At 40.7% G+C, this 23,713-nt stretch overlaps 1 protein-coding gene across 4 annotated transcripts in view; it reads left to right on the forward strand.

Annotated features, from left to right (window-relative positions):
- il34 (interleukin 34) overlaps positions 1–23,689 on the forward strand; it is a 39,611-nt gene extending 15,922 nt beyond the window's left edge. For 3 of the 4 annotated variants that reach the window (XM_030427145.1, XM_030427146.1, XM_030427147.1), the window contains 6 exons: positions 10,236–10,339; positions 11,750–11,827; positions 12,208–12,285; positions 15,556–15,663; positions 17,062–17,245; positions 18,908–23,689. In XM_030427145.1, the coding sequence (XP_030283005.1) occupies positions 10,236–10,339; positions 11,750–11,827; positions 12,208–12,285; positions 15,556–15,663; positions 17,062–17,245; positions 18,908–18,966 (611 nt within the window). In that variant the 3' untranslated portion in view covers positions 18,967–23,689. Of the gene's footprint in view, positions 1–10,235; positions 10,340–11,749; positions 11,828–12,207; positions 12,286–15,555; positions 15,664–17,061; positions 17,262–18,907 lie in introns of all 4 variants that reach the window. The other variant, XM_030427148.1, reaches the window with a different exon arrangement.
- Positions 23,690–23,713: the final 24 nt, after the last annotated feature.

Genomic DNA, 23,713 nt, shown 5'->3' on the forward strand with positions numbered 1-23,713 from the left:
CATGAGCTGTTCTTCGGGTGTGGATCTGTGTACGGTACAACATTGCCGGAGATTCTCAGTGATTCCAGTGTTGGCTCGGGATGTAAGTGTGATCTGTGTGTCTGTTTGTGCCTGGAAGCCTTCTTTGTGGAAAGAGAAGCCACACAGATGCAGTGTTTTCCCTTTAGTCTCTGTAGCAACATGAAGAAGCCCAAAGCCGTCGCCCTCGTCTTACAGTGAGCAGTGTAACGTTCAGTTTGTAAACCTTGGGTGAAGAAAACCAGTACTCTGGGAACAGAATACCAGTTTCCTAAACATATCTATAACAATGATAATCAAAATGGCATGCAGCTACTTAGTACTGTCACCAGCATTTACAAGAAAAAGGCACTGATGAGCCAAACACAGATTAGCTTTTCAGGAACATTCCTCGCTGTTTGTCATGGTCATTTCAGTTTCAGTGTCTTGTGCCTTTTTTTTCAGTGTTTTCCCTCCTGGTTTCTTGTGCTCCTCACCGGTCTGTCCTTCCCTTCTCCTAGTGTTTTTTAATTCATTATCCTCCCATGGGCTTCTCCACCTCTCTCCACCTGCACCTCATCCCCTCGTCAGTTTAGTATGTAAACGTCCAGTTGTTATGGTCTGTTCCATTGTATATTGCACCATGCGTCCATGTTTTTCTGAGCAAATGCACTGGAACGCTCTTAGATTGGAAGTCGCGAGTACGGACTCGGAAATTCCGACGTGCACTGGAACGCACCATTTGTCCACTCTTGGTTGAGTCATCTGTTGAGTGTCTGCGATCCGTCTGTTGTTGTTTTCCTGAGCCTGTCTTTGTCTTTCCCTGATGTTTCTTGGTATTCACCCGTTCTTTGCGTTGCCATGATCAAGATTGATCAAGATGATCAAGATCCATTTCACTCCCATCCTGTCATCTCATGCATTTGGGTCCACCTTCTCTGCTTGAAAATTGACCCTTTTGGTCATTTTACTCCCCACTCTGAAACCTTTGGTTTTATACTCCAATAAACCATGTGTTTATAGCTACAGTAATGTAGTTTTTACCGCTGTAGTTGAAACCACGACTGTATAAAACAGAGTTTTCAGAACGCAGTGTATACTGTAAACCATGATGAATTATTGTAGAAATTGTTAAAATGAACTATCATGGTTCAAGGTTACCATTATTGTCCCAACGGGGTTAATTAGCTGTGCAGCAAGGTTTCACTAAAAGACAGAATACAAGAGGACAACATCAGCACAGCAACACTGTTATTTAGGGCTATAGCCAATCACAGCTGACACAGGGCAGCGGTGGGGTACACCCTGGATAAGTGGCCAGTTCATCACAGGGCTGACATGTAGAGAACAAAAACGCGTACATTCACACCTATGGACAAATCCGCGACACTGATTAACCTACTGAGGTGCAGGTGGAGAAACATGTGGGAGGGCAATGATTTAAACCACTTGAAGCAGGGAAGGGGCTGACAAGCTGACAAAATACTGGGAAGACCGAATGACTAATGAGGGAGGCGCAATGCAGCTGTGGAGGAAGGAAAGACTGGTGAGGAGCACAAGAAGAAACATACCGTATGAATAAACAAGCGAGCAAATAAGCCAGGAAAAATGCACAGAACGCAGTCAGAGGGCTCACTTGGAATGAAAGATTCGCCTTTGTCCTACAGTCCTGTTCACTGAACATTAAAACTGTAACTATTGTATATAAAACAATTAGTAAAAGATCATTTAAATACAGGTCATTTTCAAGTGAAGATTATGTAATGTATTTCTTGTCATTCACTGACACTTTTTTATAGTCCAACTGAACTGAACTGTACTGATTTACCTGTAACATATATTTCCAAATGCCCCAGCATCTTAGGATCAAGGCATTACAACATGTGGAAAAATGTAGAGAGAGTGTAATTCAATCGCTTCATGGATGATTGATTGCAAATTTTGAGACAGCAGTCACTCCACTACAAATGAAGCCGGACATCTGGTTTGTATTTGCTTCAGATGTCCCTCTGGTAATATTTGAAAATATGTACTATTCAAAGAGAATATTAACAGATTTTCTCATCACAATAAAATACCCTTAGTACTTTGTAAAAACTTTGTAAAAACGTACATAAATCATTAAAATACCGACAAATGTGACAGATTTTTGAATCAGAAAGGTTAATCCTTGCAAATAGATTTTATACCTTATCAGCATGAAAGGGAGCCAGTGCCTGCCTGGATAATCTGATAACTCTCTAAACATACACAAATATGCGTCTTCAGCCACACATAAAACTTGTGTATAAAATTGTAAACAATACCAGTTTTTGCTGGGATTTTAGGAGTTGGGTAAAGCTTGGTCTATCCCCAGAGCAATAAAGACAGATGGGTTAGAAAAGAGAGAAACAGAAAATTGACACAACACAGGCACAAATGTCTTTCAGTGTGTGAAGTTTCAGGGTTAGTGGGGCCTGGCAGTTCATCTTTTTACACAGGAATGCTTTGTGGTGGTTGTAAACATACACAGTCATGGATACAATTTGTTTTTCATCTTCTTTGTGACCCATCTGCATTTAATGCACAGAATGGAAAATTAGCAACTATCACATTGAATATATAATACAAACTTTTTTAGGTGCAATCTATAAAATTTTACATCCAACATGTGTGAAGAATTACCAGTTTTCATGTTTTGACATTCGCGTACTACTGCAACGGTATATACTGATGTTAGCATGCTAAACAGCTAGCCCCAACCGGTCACAGTTCAAATTCATACTCAAAACAAGTAGGGGGCAGCATATCACCAAACTAACCACTACCTGTTGCTAACTGTAGGCTAGTTAGCTGTGCAGCTAGTGGTCTGGAGTGCGAGCTCTCAGCACTGATGAAGAGTTGGTGTTGCTGCTAGCGCAGGAGCTTTGGACAGAGACAGCCCTTGGTTAGCTGGTTAGCATGCTAACTTCAGTTGATATCTCTGCAACACAATACATAGACATCACACTTGCAAAACTGAAATTTCTTCACTCTCTATTGATAATTTTAGTTTAAAATGTATTTACTTAACTTACATGTTGCCCCTTTGATGTCGATATTGAGAGCTTTAAAAAAAGATTTAGTTGTGCTATAATCATATTATCAGCATGAAATGCATTTTTTTGTCACGATTTTGCTCTTTTCCTTATTATACTAACTTAAAATTGCCTGACAGCCGGAGCATCCTGGTTTCAAATCAGACCAGATGTGACTGGGGTCTTGTGGGTCTGCATGTTATCCTTGTGTGTTTCCAAACATTCCTCCCACAGTCTAAAGACATGCAGGTTAGGTCTGTCATAGTGTTTTTACCCTTTGATAATCCACAGACTTCTGAACAAGATAAATGGTGGCAGGAAACGAATGGACTCGTAAATATTATGGTTGTCAGAATATGTTAACAAAAGAGTCGATTAGGTTGTTTGGGAATACATGACCCATAGATTTGGACTGGTGCTGACCAGCACATCAGGAGCAGTTAGGGGTTCAGTATCTTGCCCAAGGACACTTCGACATGCAGACCAGGGGAATCAAACCATCAACCTTCAGATAACAAGACGCTGGCTCTACCCCTGACCCACAGCATACAAGTGTCTGAAAGCATCTGATCGTTACTGTTGTCAAAAGTAATGTCCTGGTATTAAATGTAGTAAAGTATTAAAAGTTAATGCATATTTGAATTCATGTACACCACCTTACAAATGGAGCTGACATAACACTTGAAGGAAATCAAGATCAAGGTGAAAGTGAAAAATATACTGTTTATCTTCAAAAACAACCGTTTTTCTTAAATTGTGATAACTCGGTGTCACTCTTCTTGGGCTCAAGCGGAGTCAGGCAGTGCTTAACAGCCTTTAACAGGGTGCTGAGGCAGGCCGACGCATGTTCAGCTGCACACAGCTGGAAAGGATTTCAGCAAGTCCATTTTATATGCTAAACAGGCCAAGTATCTGTCCAGTTGTTTTGAGCTGTCATGCGCGTGCAGTGCAGAGAAGAAGTCATCTTCATCCGGTGAACTGGGCATGGTGGCATCATCCATCATCATCATCATCATCATCCAATCCTGAGACATTCTGAGAATGAAAAAAGTAAATCATAGGATTAATACAACTTAATTTGAAGTTTATTGATTTAGTTTCATGCACTCTTTATCAGTACATACATAACTGATTTGTGAATATTATGTGTCAAACTGTACAAATTTTACTGATTTTCCTTCTGGTTGCTGTGTCATCCTTTGCCCAAGTTGCTCTGTATTTTGAAAGAAGAATCGCAGCTGTGATCAGTTGACGGCTTCCTGACATGCGGCCAAAACGATTCTCCATTCCCAACTGCGGATCATCCACGTGAGGCTAGCAGTACTTCAGTGGAAACTTGACGCGGTCAAGTTTGAAGCTGGTTCTTGGAAGCTGCCACGCCATCAGGGGATTTGCTTCTGCTCGCAAGATGTTGATTTCCTGGGCAATGGGCTCATGGAAGCAGTGTGCTGCGAGGAATGCGAGTTCAACTGAATTGAACGTGTGATGAAAGTGGAAACAACAGAACTTTGATTGACACCATATAAGCATTTCATCAGATTCACCAAAAAGCTGCTTGTTGAATAATGAACTAAAATGGACCAATGATACGTGTAAGTTATTGCAGAGGACTCTGACAGCCGCCGCTCATTTGTCTTTGACTATCCTCAGCAGTCTGTGTGGACCTTCCAATGTTCCAGTTGTTCCAATGGGCATTACACTTGACAAAATGTGAATGGTATGCTTTCTTGTATGCCTCATTCAGGGCATCAACCGCTACTAGGTTGAGCAAGGCTGGTTGGAAGGCTTTCACGAAGTTGGAGCCGTTGCCTGTTGTTCTCAGAATCTTCCCGGTAATGTCAAACTAGGAATGGACATCATTCAAGATGCTGGCCAACACATCAAATGAGTGCAAATCTCTCAATTATTCACAGACTAGGGTTGTTGAGCATCTCTTGAGACTTTCAGGGTCAGTAAAGGGCAATAACGGGTTTCAATATGGTTCCCGCATGGCCTGAGTCACATGCTGCTTCATTCCCTTGGAGGCGTCATCAGTCATCGACATTGTTTTTGCATTAGGCAGCACGCCCCTCAAAAAAGGATAAGAAAACCATCTAGACACAGTCACTGTGTTCACTATGAAGATTTACACCCTGGATAAGTCTCCCACAACTACCACTTTTATTTGTGGTACAAATGTAATCAGCTGCGATAGCATCACGGTAGCCAGATATCTGAAGAGCATTAATGCTAATTAGGGTGATTCAATAAGGTTGACCTTGCGCCTTCATGCAAATGGAGTGTTATTTGTTAGTAGCAGGTCCCATTGCTGTTCTGCCACCATCATCGAAATCAGTGTAATCAATTCTTCTCATGTAGTCCCTAGCATGTGTACACCGGGAAGACTGGTTAACACCACCTCGAAGCTTAAGGGGGTCCTCTTAAAGAATGAAGAATCTGACATACCTGGGTACCTTGAATGGAAAATAAAACTTAACTGCAGCTTTGAGTGATTAATGTGATTAACCAGTGATTTATATTGCAAGCAAGGACCACTGATTTGCTAAACCTTCCCTACTTGCTGGCAGTCTGTGTTCATGAAGTGCTGCAGGGATGTTGTAACTGGGTAGTTAGCATTGCCATGGTTCCCTTGACAAAAAGCCTACGGGATTCAATCGGATTTTAGATTATTGCAGAAATAAGATCTTTGGTAATCACAAGTTTATGGGCCTCTATGGGCGCGTTTGGTTCAGCAAGGCAAGCCTTCGCAGATGAACACCACTTGAACGATGTTTGATGTATAAATGAAACTGCCCCAGCTAAAGGCTATAAACAAACTACACTGAGGTGTACATGACGTCAAAGTCAGCAACACTAAGCATCTTACCACGGTAGTATACACACTTGTATCAACAGTTAAGTCCAACGTGAGGATGTTTAGTGTCCCCAACAACTTCTGTAATCTCAATTGGCCACATGTTAGCATCCCTCGTTTTTCACACACAAAAACTTTCATACGAATACGGGCCGTTTACTGACATGTTTTATGTTGTAGAAAAACGTGAAAGTCTCTTAAGCGTGTGTAAACCACTGCTCATATTTCAGACTTTTAACCAAAAAACCCATTAAAAACTGACTCAAAATGAGGGATTATATCTGGATTTTAAGGACTTCCTTTACAGTAATGGCAACTGAGACTATTTTTCCCACAATATTCTCCGGACAAGCAGCCTCTGTGCTCACTCAGCAGCCTCATTAGTGTTAACATACTGCAGAGGTTCCGAAGAGGTCGTCACTCCGTATATGTCAGTATACTTTCACTGCAGCTGGGCCCATTGAAGATACGGGTGTGATGGAGTGCTAGAAAAACAAACGACCTCAACAGTTTGGCATAGTTTGTGTGTTTTTCATCATGTGTACCATGTTTGCACTGCAGAACCATATGGGATAGATTGCAGTTTGGTTGTGATAACCCTTATATTTGAACCCCGATATGACTGGTCTCTGTGGTGGTTTTCCTGCATTTGAATATTAAGGAGCAGTCACTCTGCCTTTAGCCTCTCCATCACTCTCCTCTGCAAATATAGGCAAATGTAGCTTGGTATACATTACATATGCTCACTGTCTATCACATAGAGTCTGTGTATGTATTGTGGTGTTAAAATGGAGATTTGTTTAGTTTAAGGGTCAAGGTGATTTATTGTTTATTATACATCACACGGTTGCGTAACAGAATGAAAGTTTGTAGTTCCTTCATGTAACACATACGTAAAACAACAAGATCACGATCGGTTAATTTGGAAGTGGATGAACATAGCAATCCTAATTCCGATGTTGACAAAATGGGTTGCCGAGAACGCCAAGCAAAAAAACAACCGCTTCAATCAGCCAGGTGTGAATCCACCCTCAACGCTAATTGTAGGGAAAGCTGGAACCAGAAAGAATCACAAATACAAAAGTATTTTGTAAAATTGTAAAAAATATTGCCGTGGATTGAGGAGCCAACTCTGTTCAAGGGGAAGGTCTTCTCTGTGAAAATCAGAGGAACTTATTTTCAACAAGCTTAAATTCAAGCTGCTATCGTGATGATTATAAACCGAAGAACACTGAAACCACTTGATTTCTCTACCTAAGATACCTGTACACACAGTACAATGAGCTTTCGAGGACATTAACAGTTTCAATTTGTATCGTGTCAGTCGCCAGGGATGTAGGTAAGCTCCTACTGGTGGGCTTGCTGAGCTATTCTGGAAGAAACCTTACAAGTCTAAGCAGATGTTGAGGCTATGCTTGGCCTTGGTGTGTTTGCCCCAGAATGCACAGTTGATTTCTGTTGTCAGTGACGTCTGTCGTCCATTAATTAAACTTGGCCAGAGGTGAGTCCCACTGTGTGTTTAGACGAAGGCACCCAAAACATTGTTCCCCCATGAGTACTTAACATCCATAGAGGGTTAAACAAACTATTTACTATAGGGAGCGCACTTTGCTTAATGAATGACTCCGGTTTCAGGCATTTGCAGGTTTTGGTGTCACTCCCCGCCGCAGGATGGATCACTCGACAACAGCTGTGGACCAGTTTACTCAAGAAAGACTGATGAGGCCATTGAGATGAGAAGAATATCAGGGGGACAGACCTGTCGCAGCAAAGATACCACTGCTATTTGTCCTTCTCCACATGAGTGTTTGGGCAGGTTTTGAAACCTGGTTTTCTGTAGAGCTCACATTAGATGTTTAAACAAACAGAGGTTCAACACTTTGTTGTCGAGGGGTCATTGTCACTTTGGATGATATACTATTTACACGTATTTTGAAGTAGTGTAAATAGGTACTGCAGGCGCTGTTGCTCATCATTTAGAATCATTGTGGATATTTTGCGGTAGCTTTCAATCAGCTGGATTATACAGAATGTGTATCAGTGGTCCACATTATCATAACCATGATAATGGATTCTACTCACTTTGGTGTGCTCCTGAAATTTGTGACATTCTCTTAGGTTTCATCAGTGCTAATTAACAAACGTTTAGCTCAAATGGCCAGTCTGCTTAGGAGCTGCCTCTCAGAGCTGTTGACTTTAACCCCAACTTTGAAGCATTGACCCGTTGCTCCCAAATGCGTTGCATTTTCCTGTTCTGTGACAGCTGACAGTGCTCCCCATCTGTAGTAGCTCAATCGGTAGAGACTTGGCTTGGGGACCGGAGGGTGGCCGGTTCAAGTCCAGCTACGGACCACAATATGGAAGTGGACTGGTAGCTGAAGAGGTGCCAGTTCACTTCCTTGACTACTGCCGAGGTGCCCTTGAGCAAGGCACCAACCCCCCATATGCTCCCCGGGCGCTTTCACAGCAGCCCACTGCTCCTAGCTTGCAGTGTTAATATATATGCAGCTAGTGATGGGTAAAATGCAGAGAATAATTTCCCCTCGGGGATTAATAAAGTATGGAAAAAAAGAAAAGTTAATTGAGGTATCCAGACAGCACTGCAAAAGGAACATTTGTTTTGATCACAGAATATTGTAATGGTTACTTAATGCAAGGCATTCTCTGTGGGCTACCACTCACTGGTTACATAATTTTGTATGTTCAGTGTTGGGTTTCAATCTATTACACCAAGAATAAGCTGTTTGGCCAGTGAAGCTCCCCTGGATGTGTGTTTATGGTGACATCAGTAAAATGAAAATAATCTCTGGTAGTAATGAATCCATTCAGTCTCTCACACACAGTTTTCTGGCACTTGCATGTGTACAAACAAGTGCTGACATGCAGGTTCAGATACAGACACACTATGAAGCAGTCGCTGCATTCACTGTATGTGGATCATAATATTCCACTTCTACACAATCTACTTCTGCATGAGGGCATTGCTTCAAGAAGTGATGAAACTTTGAGGCCCAGGGCCACTGATCTGGCTACTGTATTTGGCACATGAGTGAGAGAGAACGGGCTGCTGTGTTCCTCTTCAGGCATAACTGTATCTGTTTTACAAGATGAAACGTACTCCCACAGCACTAAGTGAACCTTTATTTCAGGGCGTGATCATATTTCTCCCTGTCATGGGGAGTATTTCAGTGCTTTGTTGGCAAATGTCCCACCTCACACTAAGAACTCCTCTCTGTGTGCATTACATGTGTACAGAGAGGGAAATGAGCTACGTAGAGAGTATTCATTCGAACTGTTCTTACTGCTAAAGATGTAAACTATTGCTTTGTATTGGCCTTTTTAGAGAAGCGATAATTATTATAGAAATTCCCAGGCATATGTTGTTATTGTCCATACGGTAAAGATTTTTATTCTACTCTGTATATAGCTGCAAGAGTTTCTTGCATTCATGATTTTTCAATGATGGCTCGGGCATTTGGTGGGAGCTCGTGGTAGACATGCTGCTCCCTCACGTAGAAAGGAGCCAGCTGAATTGGATCGGTTTGAGCACCCACACTTTTCCAAACATGACCCCACAGCAGACCCATGACTTGCTGGAGGGATAACATATCTAATGTGGCCTGGGAACACCTCGGAATCCCCCAGGAGGATATGGGAAAAAAACGCATTGCTGAGGAGAGGGATGTCTGGAAAACCCTGCTTCCACTATGACCTGACCCAGATAAGCTGAGGAAAATGGATGAGAGGATATCACAGATGTGTTTATATAGCTGATATTGGTCAGTGTTTGGTTCTGATTTTTGATGGTCATTTGATCATCAAAGTAGTTCCCTACCCTTTACTTTATGTCCAAACCTCTGCAAAACGAATAAAACCCCCATCAGCCTCAGCTTAACTTTGTGTTTGATGGTGATTTCAGCATACAAACATGCTAAACAGAGAATGTGATCAAGATAAAACATGCCGTGTAAAGAGACCGCAGTATCACCGTGAAAATGTTGACACCGCCGACTAATTAGAAATTAGCTCAAGGCACCAGTATGGGGAGTTAAACATGCATGGAAATCTTGTTACACCTAATGGAATGCTTTTTTCTTTGGCCTGAAACCTTTTAAAGTTGACGGAGAGATGTCACGTATTCTACCGTGAAATATCTGCCCTGACAACTTCTTCATCTGGTTGACCTCTGTCAGGTGAAACTATATCTATCGACCTCAATCCAAAGTGATCACACACCAAACGGGCTAACAGCTAGCACCTATATGTATAGCTCTGGGACCCCGACCCTGCGCATTTAATCTCACGCTGTGCTGCTTCTCTTCCCGCAGGCCTGTTTCTGCTCGCGCCTGTTCAGATGGCCCAGACACCAGCCAGCATGTGCACACCCTTGAAGACGCTCAACGACAGCCTCAGCCACAGGCGACGGTACATGGTGAGAGAATGATGGCAGGTTTGCAAGCATGTCTCAGTGAATGTGTGAGCATGTGTGCATTTGCCTTGTGGGTGGAGGGTTAGTGGCTCTAAGTACTGGACCAGCTGGAGGGACCAGAGCGAAATAAGTAAATGTGTCAGTGCGATCTGACCCTCAAACATGGATGCAGTGAACTAGGGGAGCTGAGGGAGCTTCAGTCGCTTATTGAACAATACTGCACACAGAGCCTCTGTTAACAGTGATAAACAGGCAGGTCCATGATATATACACTTGTGTATTCTTACTGCGCTGCATTATTATAAACCATGAGGCTGCTTATCCCTGACATTAAGATGAGTGTTTGGCCAGCCGATCACAAAGGGACAGCACGTCAGCATCAGTCATCTGGAGTGACCACGCGTAATCGGATCTCACCCCCGCTCTCTATAAAAACACGACTGGGTCAGACAGACCCTTTTTTACACATTTCTTTAACTTAATGTTTCACATATGGCGACTTTACGAGAATGCCTGAACAATTTAGAACCCATCATAGACAGCGCTTCACAAAGTTTATGAAGTATCTCCAACTGTAAAGCAGTTGTACATTGCGCAGTCCAAGGAATTTCCGTCCCTCTTCATCTCCTTGCTGTTGTTGGCTGTGGTTTGGTGTCTGCTGTAGTGCGAAACGTTCTCAAATTGTTTTTATGATTTGTTATATAGAAGTTATCCTGGCCATTTGAAATTGGAACAAAAAACACAAATGTCGCACACCATTTACAATGACATTATCATTATTACCCATCAGCACCCCTACCTGTGACTGACTCCCCACGACCCTGCCCTCAAAGACAAACTTCAGGGTCCTGTTAAAGACACATTTTCACCCTAAAATATGCATTGTAAATGTCATCATCTGGGTATTATGTTTGGTGTATCTAAACATTTTTTGAAGCTGTCTCCACATACTGTATAAGCATTTTCTACAAGTCCAGTAATTGGACCCAAATGTGTCCTTCATTGAACTCTGCCTTGTAAACCTCCCACGTCTTCGAAACTTTACACCCTCACAGTCCTGTGAAGAATTTGTAGTCACCCCAGGTTGAGATGACCTTGATGACATCACAGATATATCGCTGGGGTTATTTTCGCAAATGTTGCTAAGCTTAACCAGAGCTACGAGAAGACACGACAGAGCTGTTTAACAGTTGGAATAGTGCTCCTCTCGAAAAATGAACTAACCATGATGCATGAATTCAGTGGAGTTGCACTTTAAACTGTTCAAAGTTGATAATTGTCCTAAACAGTTACATAAGAAACATGTGTTATTAATGATCAGCCCAGATGGGGACAGCTGTAAGCGTTCTGGTTTTCTGGTTTATGAAATGCACAAGCTAATTGTTTTTCTTTCTCTCTTCATTTGCCTTACAGAGGCACAACTTCCCCATCAAGTACACCATCAGGGTTCATCACAACGAAGTCTTTAAACTGTCAAACATCAGCAGATTGGTAAAAATCCCGACTCTGTCTCTTGAATTATTGACTAGTTTTCCTTTTCTGCCACAGCACGCTGTGGAGGAGATTCTTTCAGAGGATGTTTGCTTTGTACCTAACAAGGACAGTCTGTGACCTTATGCAGCCAGTCAAAGGTCTCGCTGCAGAGGCTAATATAACTCTAACAACACCTCAACCGGCTTAATCATAATTTACCTTCTCCTCCTTGTTCCTTCCCTGACTTCCACTGTTTGGTGCTACATGGTAATTATGCTGTATTGTACTTGCTGATAAAATCTAAAATTAAGTTTGTTAGACTTTATGATCCTTCTTCTTGTCGCACATTATCTGATAAATCCATCAACTACATTCCTCTTCTCTCATCACTCCATCAGAGGTTACAGGTGGAGGGGTTGGATGAGCTGGTTCTTCAGAGGTTGTGGTTCCAGGTCAACCAAGGCGTGTTAAAAAAGGTAGGAATTTTTGATTTTATCTTTCTTATGTAAACATATGTGGGATATTTCCCTCTTTTCCAACTGCCTGATCAGATCTGAACCATGGAAATGATGTGACCACCATCTATTATAGAAGACCAGTATTTACTCTTGTACAGATTGTGCATTATATATATTAATGCTAATTTGTTATTGCAAATAGATATTAAGAATACACTTAGAGTTGACATGAGAACAAACTTTGAAAGAAAGCGTGGCTTGACTGAAACCTTATCAGCGTCTTTTTGTGTGGTGGTTGGCCCTGTGTTGACCTCAGGACTAACTTGAACCCCTCATGACATTTGCGCTGATTTTTAAAACATCATAGTTTTCTGGTTGACTATTTTCTGCCATCGAGGGAAAAGTGTTTGGATGCCATTGTAGGCATACAGAGCCAGGAGCTACACTTCAGAGTCAGTGTAATCTGTGATTATTGTTACTTGCAATGCTGTGAAACTGGAGATGTATACAGTTCAGGGACTGAGGGGCCATCTACATGGAAACGCTTTTGTGTGTAAACCCACATGTTTTGCATCGTTTTGGCCGAATGCCAAATGGATTCTGTAAACGCACTTTTTTGAAACCTGGTCTCAGGCTGGAAAAATTCTAAAACACCGCCTTTGCGTTCTCATTTGGACAGCGAATCTGCATACTTTGCGTATCGATGACGCCATGGCGCCACCGCTTGACCTCTAGCCTTCAACCTCTTAATCCGTGATGTGTCATAACAACAACAACAACAATGGCGGACTACGTGCTTGTGTTGGTGCTGCAGAAGATATTGAGCCTTACTCTCCTTGTAGTCGAGTGTGAGTCGCAGCAGCAGTTCGACCTCATCATCGGTCCACACAAATGATTCTGGTTTCCTTGCACTAGCCCTCTTCATCTTATTCTTGTTGTGTTCGGTTTCTCCGTCTACTGTCTGTTTGTACAGAGTGTGCAAGCTTTATGCGCATGCTTTGTCTCTTCTTCTCCGTTTTTGGTGAATTTAGGCCTGGATTATGAACTAAAGTGTGCTGAGTCATTTACAATGGATCCATTTGGACGCAAATATTCTTGAAACGATGCCAAGGAAGACAGGGGGGGGGGATCGTTTTGGTAAGGTGTTGTGACTCCACAGGGGCTCTGATGCCCGTGATAAAGCAAGGTTCAGTTGTAAGAAGAGCTGACTTGAAACAGCAGGGGGCCTTGGGCTTCAGTGTAAGTTGAGCCCCCACCCCCAACCCTCATATCTAGAATACCTTATCTAGATGTAGATTAAAAAAACCCACCAATCTCAGACATCCCACTGTCAGTATGTTAAAGCTAAGTCTCAACAAATAATCCTGGTCTCTCTGACAAAAGGGCTATTTCTGACTCATCCACTGTACTTTTCAGTATATTGAAGACCAGAGAGCTGATGGTGGATTTAGTGGATCACTGAAAGCGTTCTTAATATAGCTTTATAATAGCCCCGTGTTGCACAATTGCTGCTCATGCATTATATGTGGAAAGGGCGTAACATTCATTTTGGATAGCACTTTCTAAACAATAACAATGGCAATCATTTACTCTCTCTGTTATATGGCAGTTGATCTCGTCCTCTGCACAGTGGGTCAGGAGCTGCTGGACCTCATTGTCTTCCATTTGTGCACATTTCTTCTCAGCTGTTAACTGCTGCTAGCAATAATGCCCCATTTACAAGGATTAGTAAATAAGGTCTTGTTGTTGTTTCCATTTCACCTTTTGGTAAGATTCATCTTTGTGCAATCCTCATCCTATGTTGAGGTTTGAGTTGTTTGAGCAACAAAAAATGCAGCCCACTCATTTATATTCACTTATATTTACAAGAGGAAGAGCTTGGAAGGAGGTTATGTAACATGAGAAGCTCAGGTCCTGGGCCTTGAGTCCATAATCCTTTAGAATTAAGTTGTCACTAATTGCAAATAACCGGCAATTGAGTCAAGTCAAACTCTGTTTGGTGTTGGTCTCTCTCACACTCACACTGGCATTCTTGAACGCCACAGTATGCGTGTGTTGACTTGTAAACAAGTTTGTACCACTTGGCGACACCGTTGAGCAACAGTTGATGAACACTTAATCCAATACACAAATGTATTCAGAGCTGAGTGATTTACTCAACTCATCAAAAAGTCTACCGCGTCACATCAGTGTAGCTGTTGCCAACCACCGATTATCAACTAAAACGTTGATTTCATTGGACTCATCACATGTTTGATTCCATTTTAATGCCACAAAGTGCAGTAATTTGGGTTATGTTAAGTTCTGTCCAGTCATTTCTATCCACATATTTGCATGCTCAACAAGATCTCAGTTACCCTACTATGTGGGAGATTTTAACACTGTGCTTCTGCCTACTGGGGCTGCTACCTGAGAGCGTATTCCTCTCATTCCTTGGGAACTCCTGCTGTGGAAAACCAACAGTGCTGGTGAGGTTCTCCAGCTGGACTGCTTCTACTGGCATTGGCCAGCGATTCAGATTTTATTTTATAGGTAAAATGTGGCTGGCACATGCTCCACTTGTACAGTCCAAAACAAGAGATCAAATAGCCTCTGCTCTCAGGTGTGTTGACCCCCCTTCACCCCCCCTCCGTGTCAGGTTAGGTAACAGATTTCAACCCATGCATACCCTGATCTACCAAAATAAAAGACTGATAATCCTTCAGATGCTTACAGTCCTAACAGGCACATGGACATTTTTTACAGTTACAGTTTTGACTGTTCACAAACACTTGTGTGTGTGGATATTCAGAAAAGCACTTTGATTGTAATTAATTCTCTTTGTACAAGGTGTCAAATGTATTAATGGGGAAGGTAGCTAAGTTTGCCATTCATTGACTTCAAAGCAACATGAAGTAGAAATTGTTATTTTGTGTGATATGACCCCCTTGCTATCAGTGCTAACTGGTAGCCAGGGCATGCAGCAGTTGAAGGTTGCTTTCAGGAAACTCCGTAAATCACAGAGAGTTGAGGCAGAGCAGCTGCAGGACTTCAGCCGTTAAACCAGAAAACATTTTCTCCATAAATTATGATCCAGTTTGACCAGACTCTCTGATAGTTGGTGCTGTAGGTAGGTGGTGTACTGCTGTAAAGGGTTATTGCTGTGATGTTACACGCTCACACAGCACAGAAACAAGTGATAGGACAGACATGATCCACTCTATTGTAAACCACTGCACCATCAACATGATTTTGAGGCTACATAATGTTGATTTAAGGTTTTTAACCAAAGAGAATTTTACATTTCAGATCATTCGGGTTATGTCTGAGAGACATCCTTCACGTACGTACACGGCTGAGTTGGAGAGACGCTTCAAGGATGCAGAGGGAGTCTTCGTACAGTCTCATCCCGCTGAGGTAAGCTGGAGGTCACATCCTGTATCTGCACCACAGCTCTTTTAATTCCCTCTTTATATAAAGGAATTTGGCATGTTCCTCACTGTGATAGGATCAGAGAACATCTCAGGAGATGGCTGTCACACTGATCCTGTTAATCAATATTAGGATTGAATACCTTTATCATAGGAAAATTAAATATTGCTTCTGTTTTTGATCAAACAGTTCAGTTTGTGTGAATTTAGTAAACTCATTGATCATTCCGTGATGATGCGTTTAAGGGATATTTTGCAGGGAAATCCGTTCTTGCGTGAATAAAGTATTTAACTCCGGGCTATTCAGTTTAAATTTTAAATGCATGCTCTATTTGTTGGACCATTTTGACCCAGCGGTTGCAGCGATTCAAAAGAATCCACTTCCTTAGCACAGTTTCTAAATGTAAACATCCAGTAGTGGATGTCTATCAGTCATTAATGCCCTGTGGTCTGTTTAAGCAGACAGTGAATCTAACGTCAGCAGACAGTAAGTCTGGACTGATCACATCAAGATGCCTGAATTATGATCCATATCTGGTGTGATCTTTGATCCTTGAGATTCACAGTTTAAAGGGGCACTATGTAGCTTCGGAGAGGAAATTCAAAATCAAATAAAAAAAAAAAATTATATTTACACTATTATTGAGGAAATACAACACAAATTCAGAAATATTTTATATATATTTTGTTGTTAGGTTGTTATGTTCTTAGATGAAATAAGGTCCCCAGAACACTGTATAACAAGAAAGCACTATGTTGTTCTTTGAGGTCAGTGCGTTTATTTAGTTTATTCAGTCATGAAAATGAAGAGAGTTTGTTTAGGCATAACAAACAGTAAATGAAGAATAACATTTATTCACTAAACCTATGCAGTGCACCTTTAAATTAGAATCCTCTCTCATAATTTAAATGTAACAGCCGGACACGCATAGAGCACATTGTAACAAAAAAAAACGTATTCATCTCTTTGTGACCTCGCGTATCGTTAAATTGAGGTCCTGTGTGTGTGTGTGTGTGTGTGTGTGTGTGTGTTGTCCAAATTCAACGTTGACACTGAAATAACAGAGATTAAAAGCATCTGTTTGCTTTCTCCAAATGTTTGAAAGATGAAGGAAAAACTGACTGGTGGGTGAATAATCTGCTTTTTGTTCAGCTGCAAAGACATTTTTTTTTGCTTTTCCTTCCATCAGGACAAAATCTTGTCCATATTGACCTTAGATAACCACCATTAATATCCCATTTTTGAAATTCCCACATTTTGGATGCTGCATCACATTATTGATGATTCACATCACGCAAAGGCACCTCAAGGATCCATGTATATTCAAACACTCCCTTTTTGCCTACCTGGCTAAAACTCGCTTGTGTGTGTGTGTGTGTCCAGGTGTTCCAGCAGGAGCTCCCAGACATGATCCAGGACACTTGGGATAATTTAACAGAAGAAGCTGACAGAGTGTCAGAGTCCAGATGGCGATATGTTTCCCCAAAGTCTCTCCTGGACAACTTCTGCCACACCATGCACTGCCTCTTCAGCGAGTGCTTTGTCAGCATAGAAGCACAGCAGGACTGTGAGTATCACAAAGGGTACGGAAATGAGAAAACCTCCAGTGACACTGCAGACTGTAACTACTAACTTCAAATACAAAACTTTATACGGTCTAATGTGTGTATGTGTATGAACAGCACATGCAGTTTAAAAGTTTAGCAAAGCAAATGCATTTTTTATTTATATTGACAAACTGTATGTGTGAATATGTGCGACGTGTGTTTTGTTCTATTCTGACCCACTGTTTTGGAATATGAGTAGAGGATCTTAGAGAGCCTATGAAATGGCTAATAGAATACTGGTTGCATCAGCATAGTTAGGTGATTCCTGTAAAGAAGGCAGCAGCCAATAGTGTGGAATGCAGTTGCCCGTTGCTGACTCTCCATGGACCGGCAGCTCCCAATTAGTACGGTCAGACTAGGACGGAAAGGCACCTCAGAGAAGACAGAGGCAGGTTGAGCAAAGGAAATACATACCAAGCCGGTTTCCTTGCCATGTTTGCAACCTTACTGAGCAGCTACCTACATTTAGCAGCAGTTAGCGCTTACAGCAAAGCTATGGGTATCTGTCAACCAGGAATTTCCAAAAGCCACCACGGTACTGTAACGGGCCTCTAATGCCTGTGCAGACACACATCACTGTCCTTCTCAGCTGTGCTTGTAGAGGTGGCCCTATGCTTACTGTAACACACACCATAGGCAAACCTGTTGCTGTTCCAGTATTAACCCAGTTTAAAATATGTGATCTGTGCTGCTTAGCTTAGCATAAAAGTGAAAACAGGGGATCTGCCTGAATGTAAAAAAAGAAAAGAAATCCAAATATTGCTGTTTTTTTTGTTTTTTTTTACACGTTTTTGTACGGATTAAACAAAATAGATATAACATTTTAGAAAGTGAGGTTTGACTTTGTTTCTCAAAAACACTCCTATTCACTTTCTTGCAGAGAGATAGATGAGTGGATTGACATAACTTACATATTTATCCGTAGATCAAAAATACTTAGTTTAGAGTAAAAACTTAAAGCAGGGGAAAATACCTAGCTAAGCTAGTTTTTTTTTTTTACCACTAGACTAAGTAGATATAAGATGTTAATAAGTGTGCATTAGAGGTGATGGTAGGTGAACTCGTACATTACCAGGTTAGTAAACTAAGCTAGTTGGCTGCTGGCAGTAGCTTCATATGTAGCGTATGGACATTGATGTAAAAAAATGTATGTGAACTTTTCACCGTTGAACTATTCCTCTGAGCACCTTGTTATATCATGCACAGAAATATGTATACCACAGAGCATCTTACAATGTAACCTTTATGCTATATTTCACCTAGTTCAAAATTGACTTTGCTTGCAAGGGTTGCAAAAGATGTTGGTGTGATCAAACCGATGCCTCTCTGTTTGAAGATGTCTGTGTGTGGTTTGGACATTGGCCAGACTTTGTTAGTTTAACATAGGCCGAGAGTGGGTCAAGTCTCTGCGGGTTAGTCACAGTCTGAAACATATAACCAGTATCGTGCAGTTCAACACGTACATGTACGTACGTGTGACAACCTCAAAAAGGTGAAAACTAGAGTTCACATCACTGAACTTTAAATTCCTTCTTGTCTAGAGCACTGTCAAACACACACACACACACATATTTTTGTTGCATAAATGTCTAATCATGTTTCTCTTCTCTTCTGTCTTTCAGACTGTAGAGTTTCCTATTGGAGGAAAGGCAGGAAGAAAGACTTACAGCCCGAAAGCTGAGAAGAGGAAAGTGGAGCGATGTCAACCCAGTTGATACTGAGAGGGGATCAGTATCATGACAGGGCAACAGGACAGTTTGTAGGTACATAAACAGTATTCATGGCGATTTTCAGCGCATATGGACTTTTCTGCTAAGATGAAATAAAGCAAATTTGGAGTAATAGCTCCAACTCCTCAGAATTTCAAATCCTCTGTCAGTCAGGATGCCAGAATATTTGTCTCTTGATGGCATGACAGATCGTTGCTTTAATACTTTTGGAAAAGATCAGTATATTAGATAAATCTTTTCTAACTCGGATTCTAAGACAGGCTGTTTGGTGCAAGCTGCTTATTCCTCATCAGCGAAGAATAAACGTAAGCTGGAGTGGAACATCACTGTGGCTTTGCCAAGCCTGCGATGTGCTCCAGTGGACCTGCAGAAACCAACAAGTTGCAGTCAGAGAGACTATTCATTGGATTGTTATTATATTGGGAACTTCAGCTGACTTTGTACCATAGCCAGACCTCTCATCTGTAAGTGCTTCTTTCAAACATCAACCAGCGAGAGCGAGAACAATGTACAAAAACTGAACTTCAACCTAACGGCGAACTGATAACTACTGTTTTCTCTTCCCACTTCTGTTGTTGTATGCATCTCTTACCCATAGCCTACATTTACAGTGTTATTTTAAGAGCTGTACAGACCCACATTGCTTATTCAAAGGCTGCCAAAACAAGTTTGTTCATTTTTGCCACTCCATGTATTTCTTTCTGTGTTAATCAAACGCAAAGAGTGAGATTTGAATTTACATACCACCATGTCCCTCTGTCCAAGCTGTGCATTATAATACTTGTATAAAACTTTTTTGACTGAACTTTCATCAGGCAACTATTCAGTATTTTGATGACTCAATTACCCATGCAGAGCTTTAAGAGTGACCATAAGAATTTTACATTTGAAGTAACATTACAGATAGGATTAGTTAATTCTTTATAACCACACACACCAAATCTCTTAAAATAATTACATGGGAAAAAAAATTCCAGGGGCCTCTCTTCAGTATTGATGTATTTAGAAGAAGCGCACTGGTGCCCCACTGCAGACAGCAGGTGCCCTCTTTATTTTCTTCACGCCGCTCCTCAAACATCCTAAGTCCACCACTGGGGTGATGGTAATTGTTAGTAATAACAAACAAAATTGGCATCCCAGGCTGGTTTTGGGGTATTTTCAGTCCCTCCTATAAGAATTTCAGACAAGAAAATGTAAAAATCCCAGCAAAGACGGCTAAACAAAACTATGTGGTAGTTATTTTCTGTTTAGTTTTACTTTGACAACAAATTCTGACCAAGATTTTACTTCAGAGCAAATCAGTACATCATGTTTTTCTGTCTGAGATTGCCCCTCAGTGTCTGTCTGTTTTACTGCTTGATTGAATGTGATTGAAACATAATTTAATAGGCACCATGGTTGTGAGGCTCAATGTATATACACATATGCACAAATCATATGCAGTGAATTAATCAGGTTCAAATCAGGTTCTAGTTCTCAATATATTGACACAAACCCAACCCAAACCCAAATTCTGTGTGTATAAGGGAGACCTTATCAGAAAAGAAAATATTGGATCATAGTTGAGTGATGGCATTCTTGTGTGAGCTATGATGTTTTGCTACAACAGCAGTCAAATCTGCTTGGAGCCATAATTATCTTCAGGGTCAACTGAAGATTAACCCTATCCACAAACATGGCCATCATATCTCTACAGGAGTGTAAGAAATGAGACAGAAGTCTCTTAACTCGTTGGCTTCAGATGTGTTTTTGCACATGTTTTTACAAAATGTTGATGTTGAGGCTTTAAGCCTTCTCCGGGGTGCTGTGATATTTAACCCTAGTGGTCTCTTTTCAAATGTTTGACCTCACCCACAGTAAGAAGGCTTTAACTGAGAATCTTCAGTTACTAACTGGCTTATCGTCTTAAACATGCAGCAAGTAAGAATTGGCCACCTTGAATTCATACTCCACTCAAATAGGGACAGCGTATCACCAGAGTAACTGCTAACTGCTGCAAACTGTTTTCTTTTTGTGCATCCACGACTGTAGCTCGTTAGCTCAGTTAGCCATGTAGCTAGCTGGACAACCAGGGAGTGCTGTTTTTTACACATCTTGCACATGAGCTTTGGACCGGTGGGAGAAAGAGGTTTTCAGGCCCATGGCTAGCTGGTTAGCATGCTACCTCTCTTCTTCACAATGTGTAGATGTTCTTCACATAATGTCATAACTGTTATTTCTTCACATTCTCTTGATTACGTAAAATTCTTACATATTGTACCTTTAAAACCATAATTTAAACGCATTACCCACAGCTGCCAGTTGATACCAGCTGCTAGCCACTATACAAAAACACTCCCTTCCAAATAAATTATAATGACGAAAGACATTTAAAATGCTTTGGACATACAGAGGCCTATATGTACTATAGGCCTTCTAAAAATCTTTTAAATGACTGACTTGAGTGACAATTAGCTTATTTAGCAATTTAACATGGGTATGGCCTAATAATAAAATATGCCCTCCCTTATAACAGGCTTGTTCCATCAGATTCACTGTCTTAGTGGATGGAGTGTCCATTTTCACAGAGAAAGGCCTCAACTGACAGGATGTAAAGACTGTCTTTAAGGTTGGATAAGACTTAAGGTTAGGTAAATTGGATTGATAAAGGGGAATTATAATGTATTTTGTGTAATTATTCCTTCATTCTTTCATTTTGGCCATTATTAGTTAAAGTGTATTGTAAATAGTTTTGACGGATACATTTTCTATTTAATATTTACCGATGTTGGTTTTTTATTTTCTTTTACTGGAAAAATCAAATTCATACTCAATAGGAAATGAACCCAAGTGAAGTAGCCATTTATTTCTTCTTTAGAATATTTTCAGGTATACATAGGAAATTATAATTGCTATAATGAGTTAATTATAAATGTTGAATATGCATACTTACTGGTGTCCTGTGGAATGTCTGTGGTTTGTTGGAAGCCGGTTGTTAGTTTATGTCAGAGGACCCCATTTCTAAACTAACTTTAGCTACTGTTGCTTTCTGTTAGCAATGAGGAGAGAGGCACTTAGACGAAGCACCAAGTGCGTACATAAAGTCTCGACCTTTGGACTTTGATGGAAAATCTGACCCAAGTCTGAGTAACAAATAAATCCATTCCCGTAGCATTAAACAACTTCAACAAATCGTCCACAGGCTTGTGTAGGCAACCGAGAGTGAGGGGAAGATCCCATTTTATCACGTCAGTAAAATCTGCTCACATATGATCAATATAAAAAAAAAGGGATTGATGTGTGTAAATTCCATAAATTGTGTCCTTTTAAGATAAACCCAACAGGTAGCTCCAAATGTTTTGGGTTGGCATAGAAATGTACCATCTCTAATATTTTTTACTTAATTTTCCAAATGTCCCAGAAGAATGAAGGTGGTTGTTGTTATGCATACATGATGCAAACAAGCCAAATCTCTGAGGATTAAATCACGACTAACAGAGCTTGCTAAAGTAAAGTGAAATGTATTGACCCTAAGGTTTCTGTTAACTGCAGCTAATCATTCATATAGTGACACGAGTGGGGTAATTTACCCTGCCCATGGTCAGGTGCTCAACAAAATTTTCTCAGTACTTCATGCATTAAATGTTTTTCTTAGAGCCATGTTTTTAAATTTGAGTTGTAGCGGTGGCAACTTTATGCACCTGGTTCACTGCCTGCAAATCCTGACTTGCTGTTTTAGTCAGTTTCTGGTGTAACATTGCCTTATCTTTCATTACTTTTTGGCTAACTCTGTTTATTCTGAACCCATATCTCAGCTACCAATTCCACTGGAGTTAGAAAACCATGCTTAACCCTGTGGCCGTAGAAGAAAGGCTTGTCTTTCGTCTTATCTTGCGGTTCAGCCGAAAATGCTTGGAGTGTAAGAAATGGGCCACACTGACATATTGATCATTTTAGTTAATTTTTGAATGTTTTGAACTCAAAATCTTACATATTGCACCTTTACATTTTAAACACATTACATTAAGAAAAGTTAGTTTTAGTTCATGTATTCACTCCTAACTTCTCCTAACTTCCCACATGTTGTATGTTGAAGCCTCACGAGCCTGTGTCACTCCTCAGGAGGTAGAATGATGATGTTCAATGATTATGTTATATACACAGCTATGGGTTGAGCCTAAGTCTAAAAGGAGCCCATTGACAGCTTTTTTTGTTTATAATGGACTACCCTTGGTTCTCAGATGCAAGTTTATGATGATGTAACAGATGAATGATAATTATTGGTGTATTGTTATGAATGCAGTAAATGTATTTGTATTATACTTTATCAATCATATGTAACTGTATGGTTGGCCATGTGTAACCATAAGAGCATTTAAAAGTATATTCCAAGATCCCTCATTGTGAATACAAAGTGATATTTCCCACAGCTGACTGGCAACAACAGAGATGATAACTGCAAATACATGAACGGTTGCTGTCTGTGGTCTTTAGAAGCAGCATTTCTTTTTGTACACAAGATATTGAATTTATTTATTTTTGGAAATGTATAATGCTACGTGACAATACTTTTATTAAAGAAATAAAAAACAAATTGCTATTTTTATCAACTAAGCCTGTGTCCAGAGTCCAGTCATTATTCAAATGTCTTATGCTGCCAGTGCTGTCTTGCATAATAAAATCTGGGTCTTGTCAGTCTTGTGTTGATGATATTATTTC

Source organism: Sparus aurata, chromosome 8 (assembly GCF_900880675.1).
Source record: "Sparus aurata chromosome 8, fSpaAur1.1, whole genome shotgun sequence".
Lineage (NCBI taxonomy): Eukaryota > Metazoa > Chordata > Actinopteri > Spariformes > Sparidae > Sparus > Sparus aurata.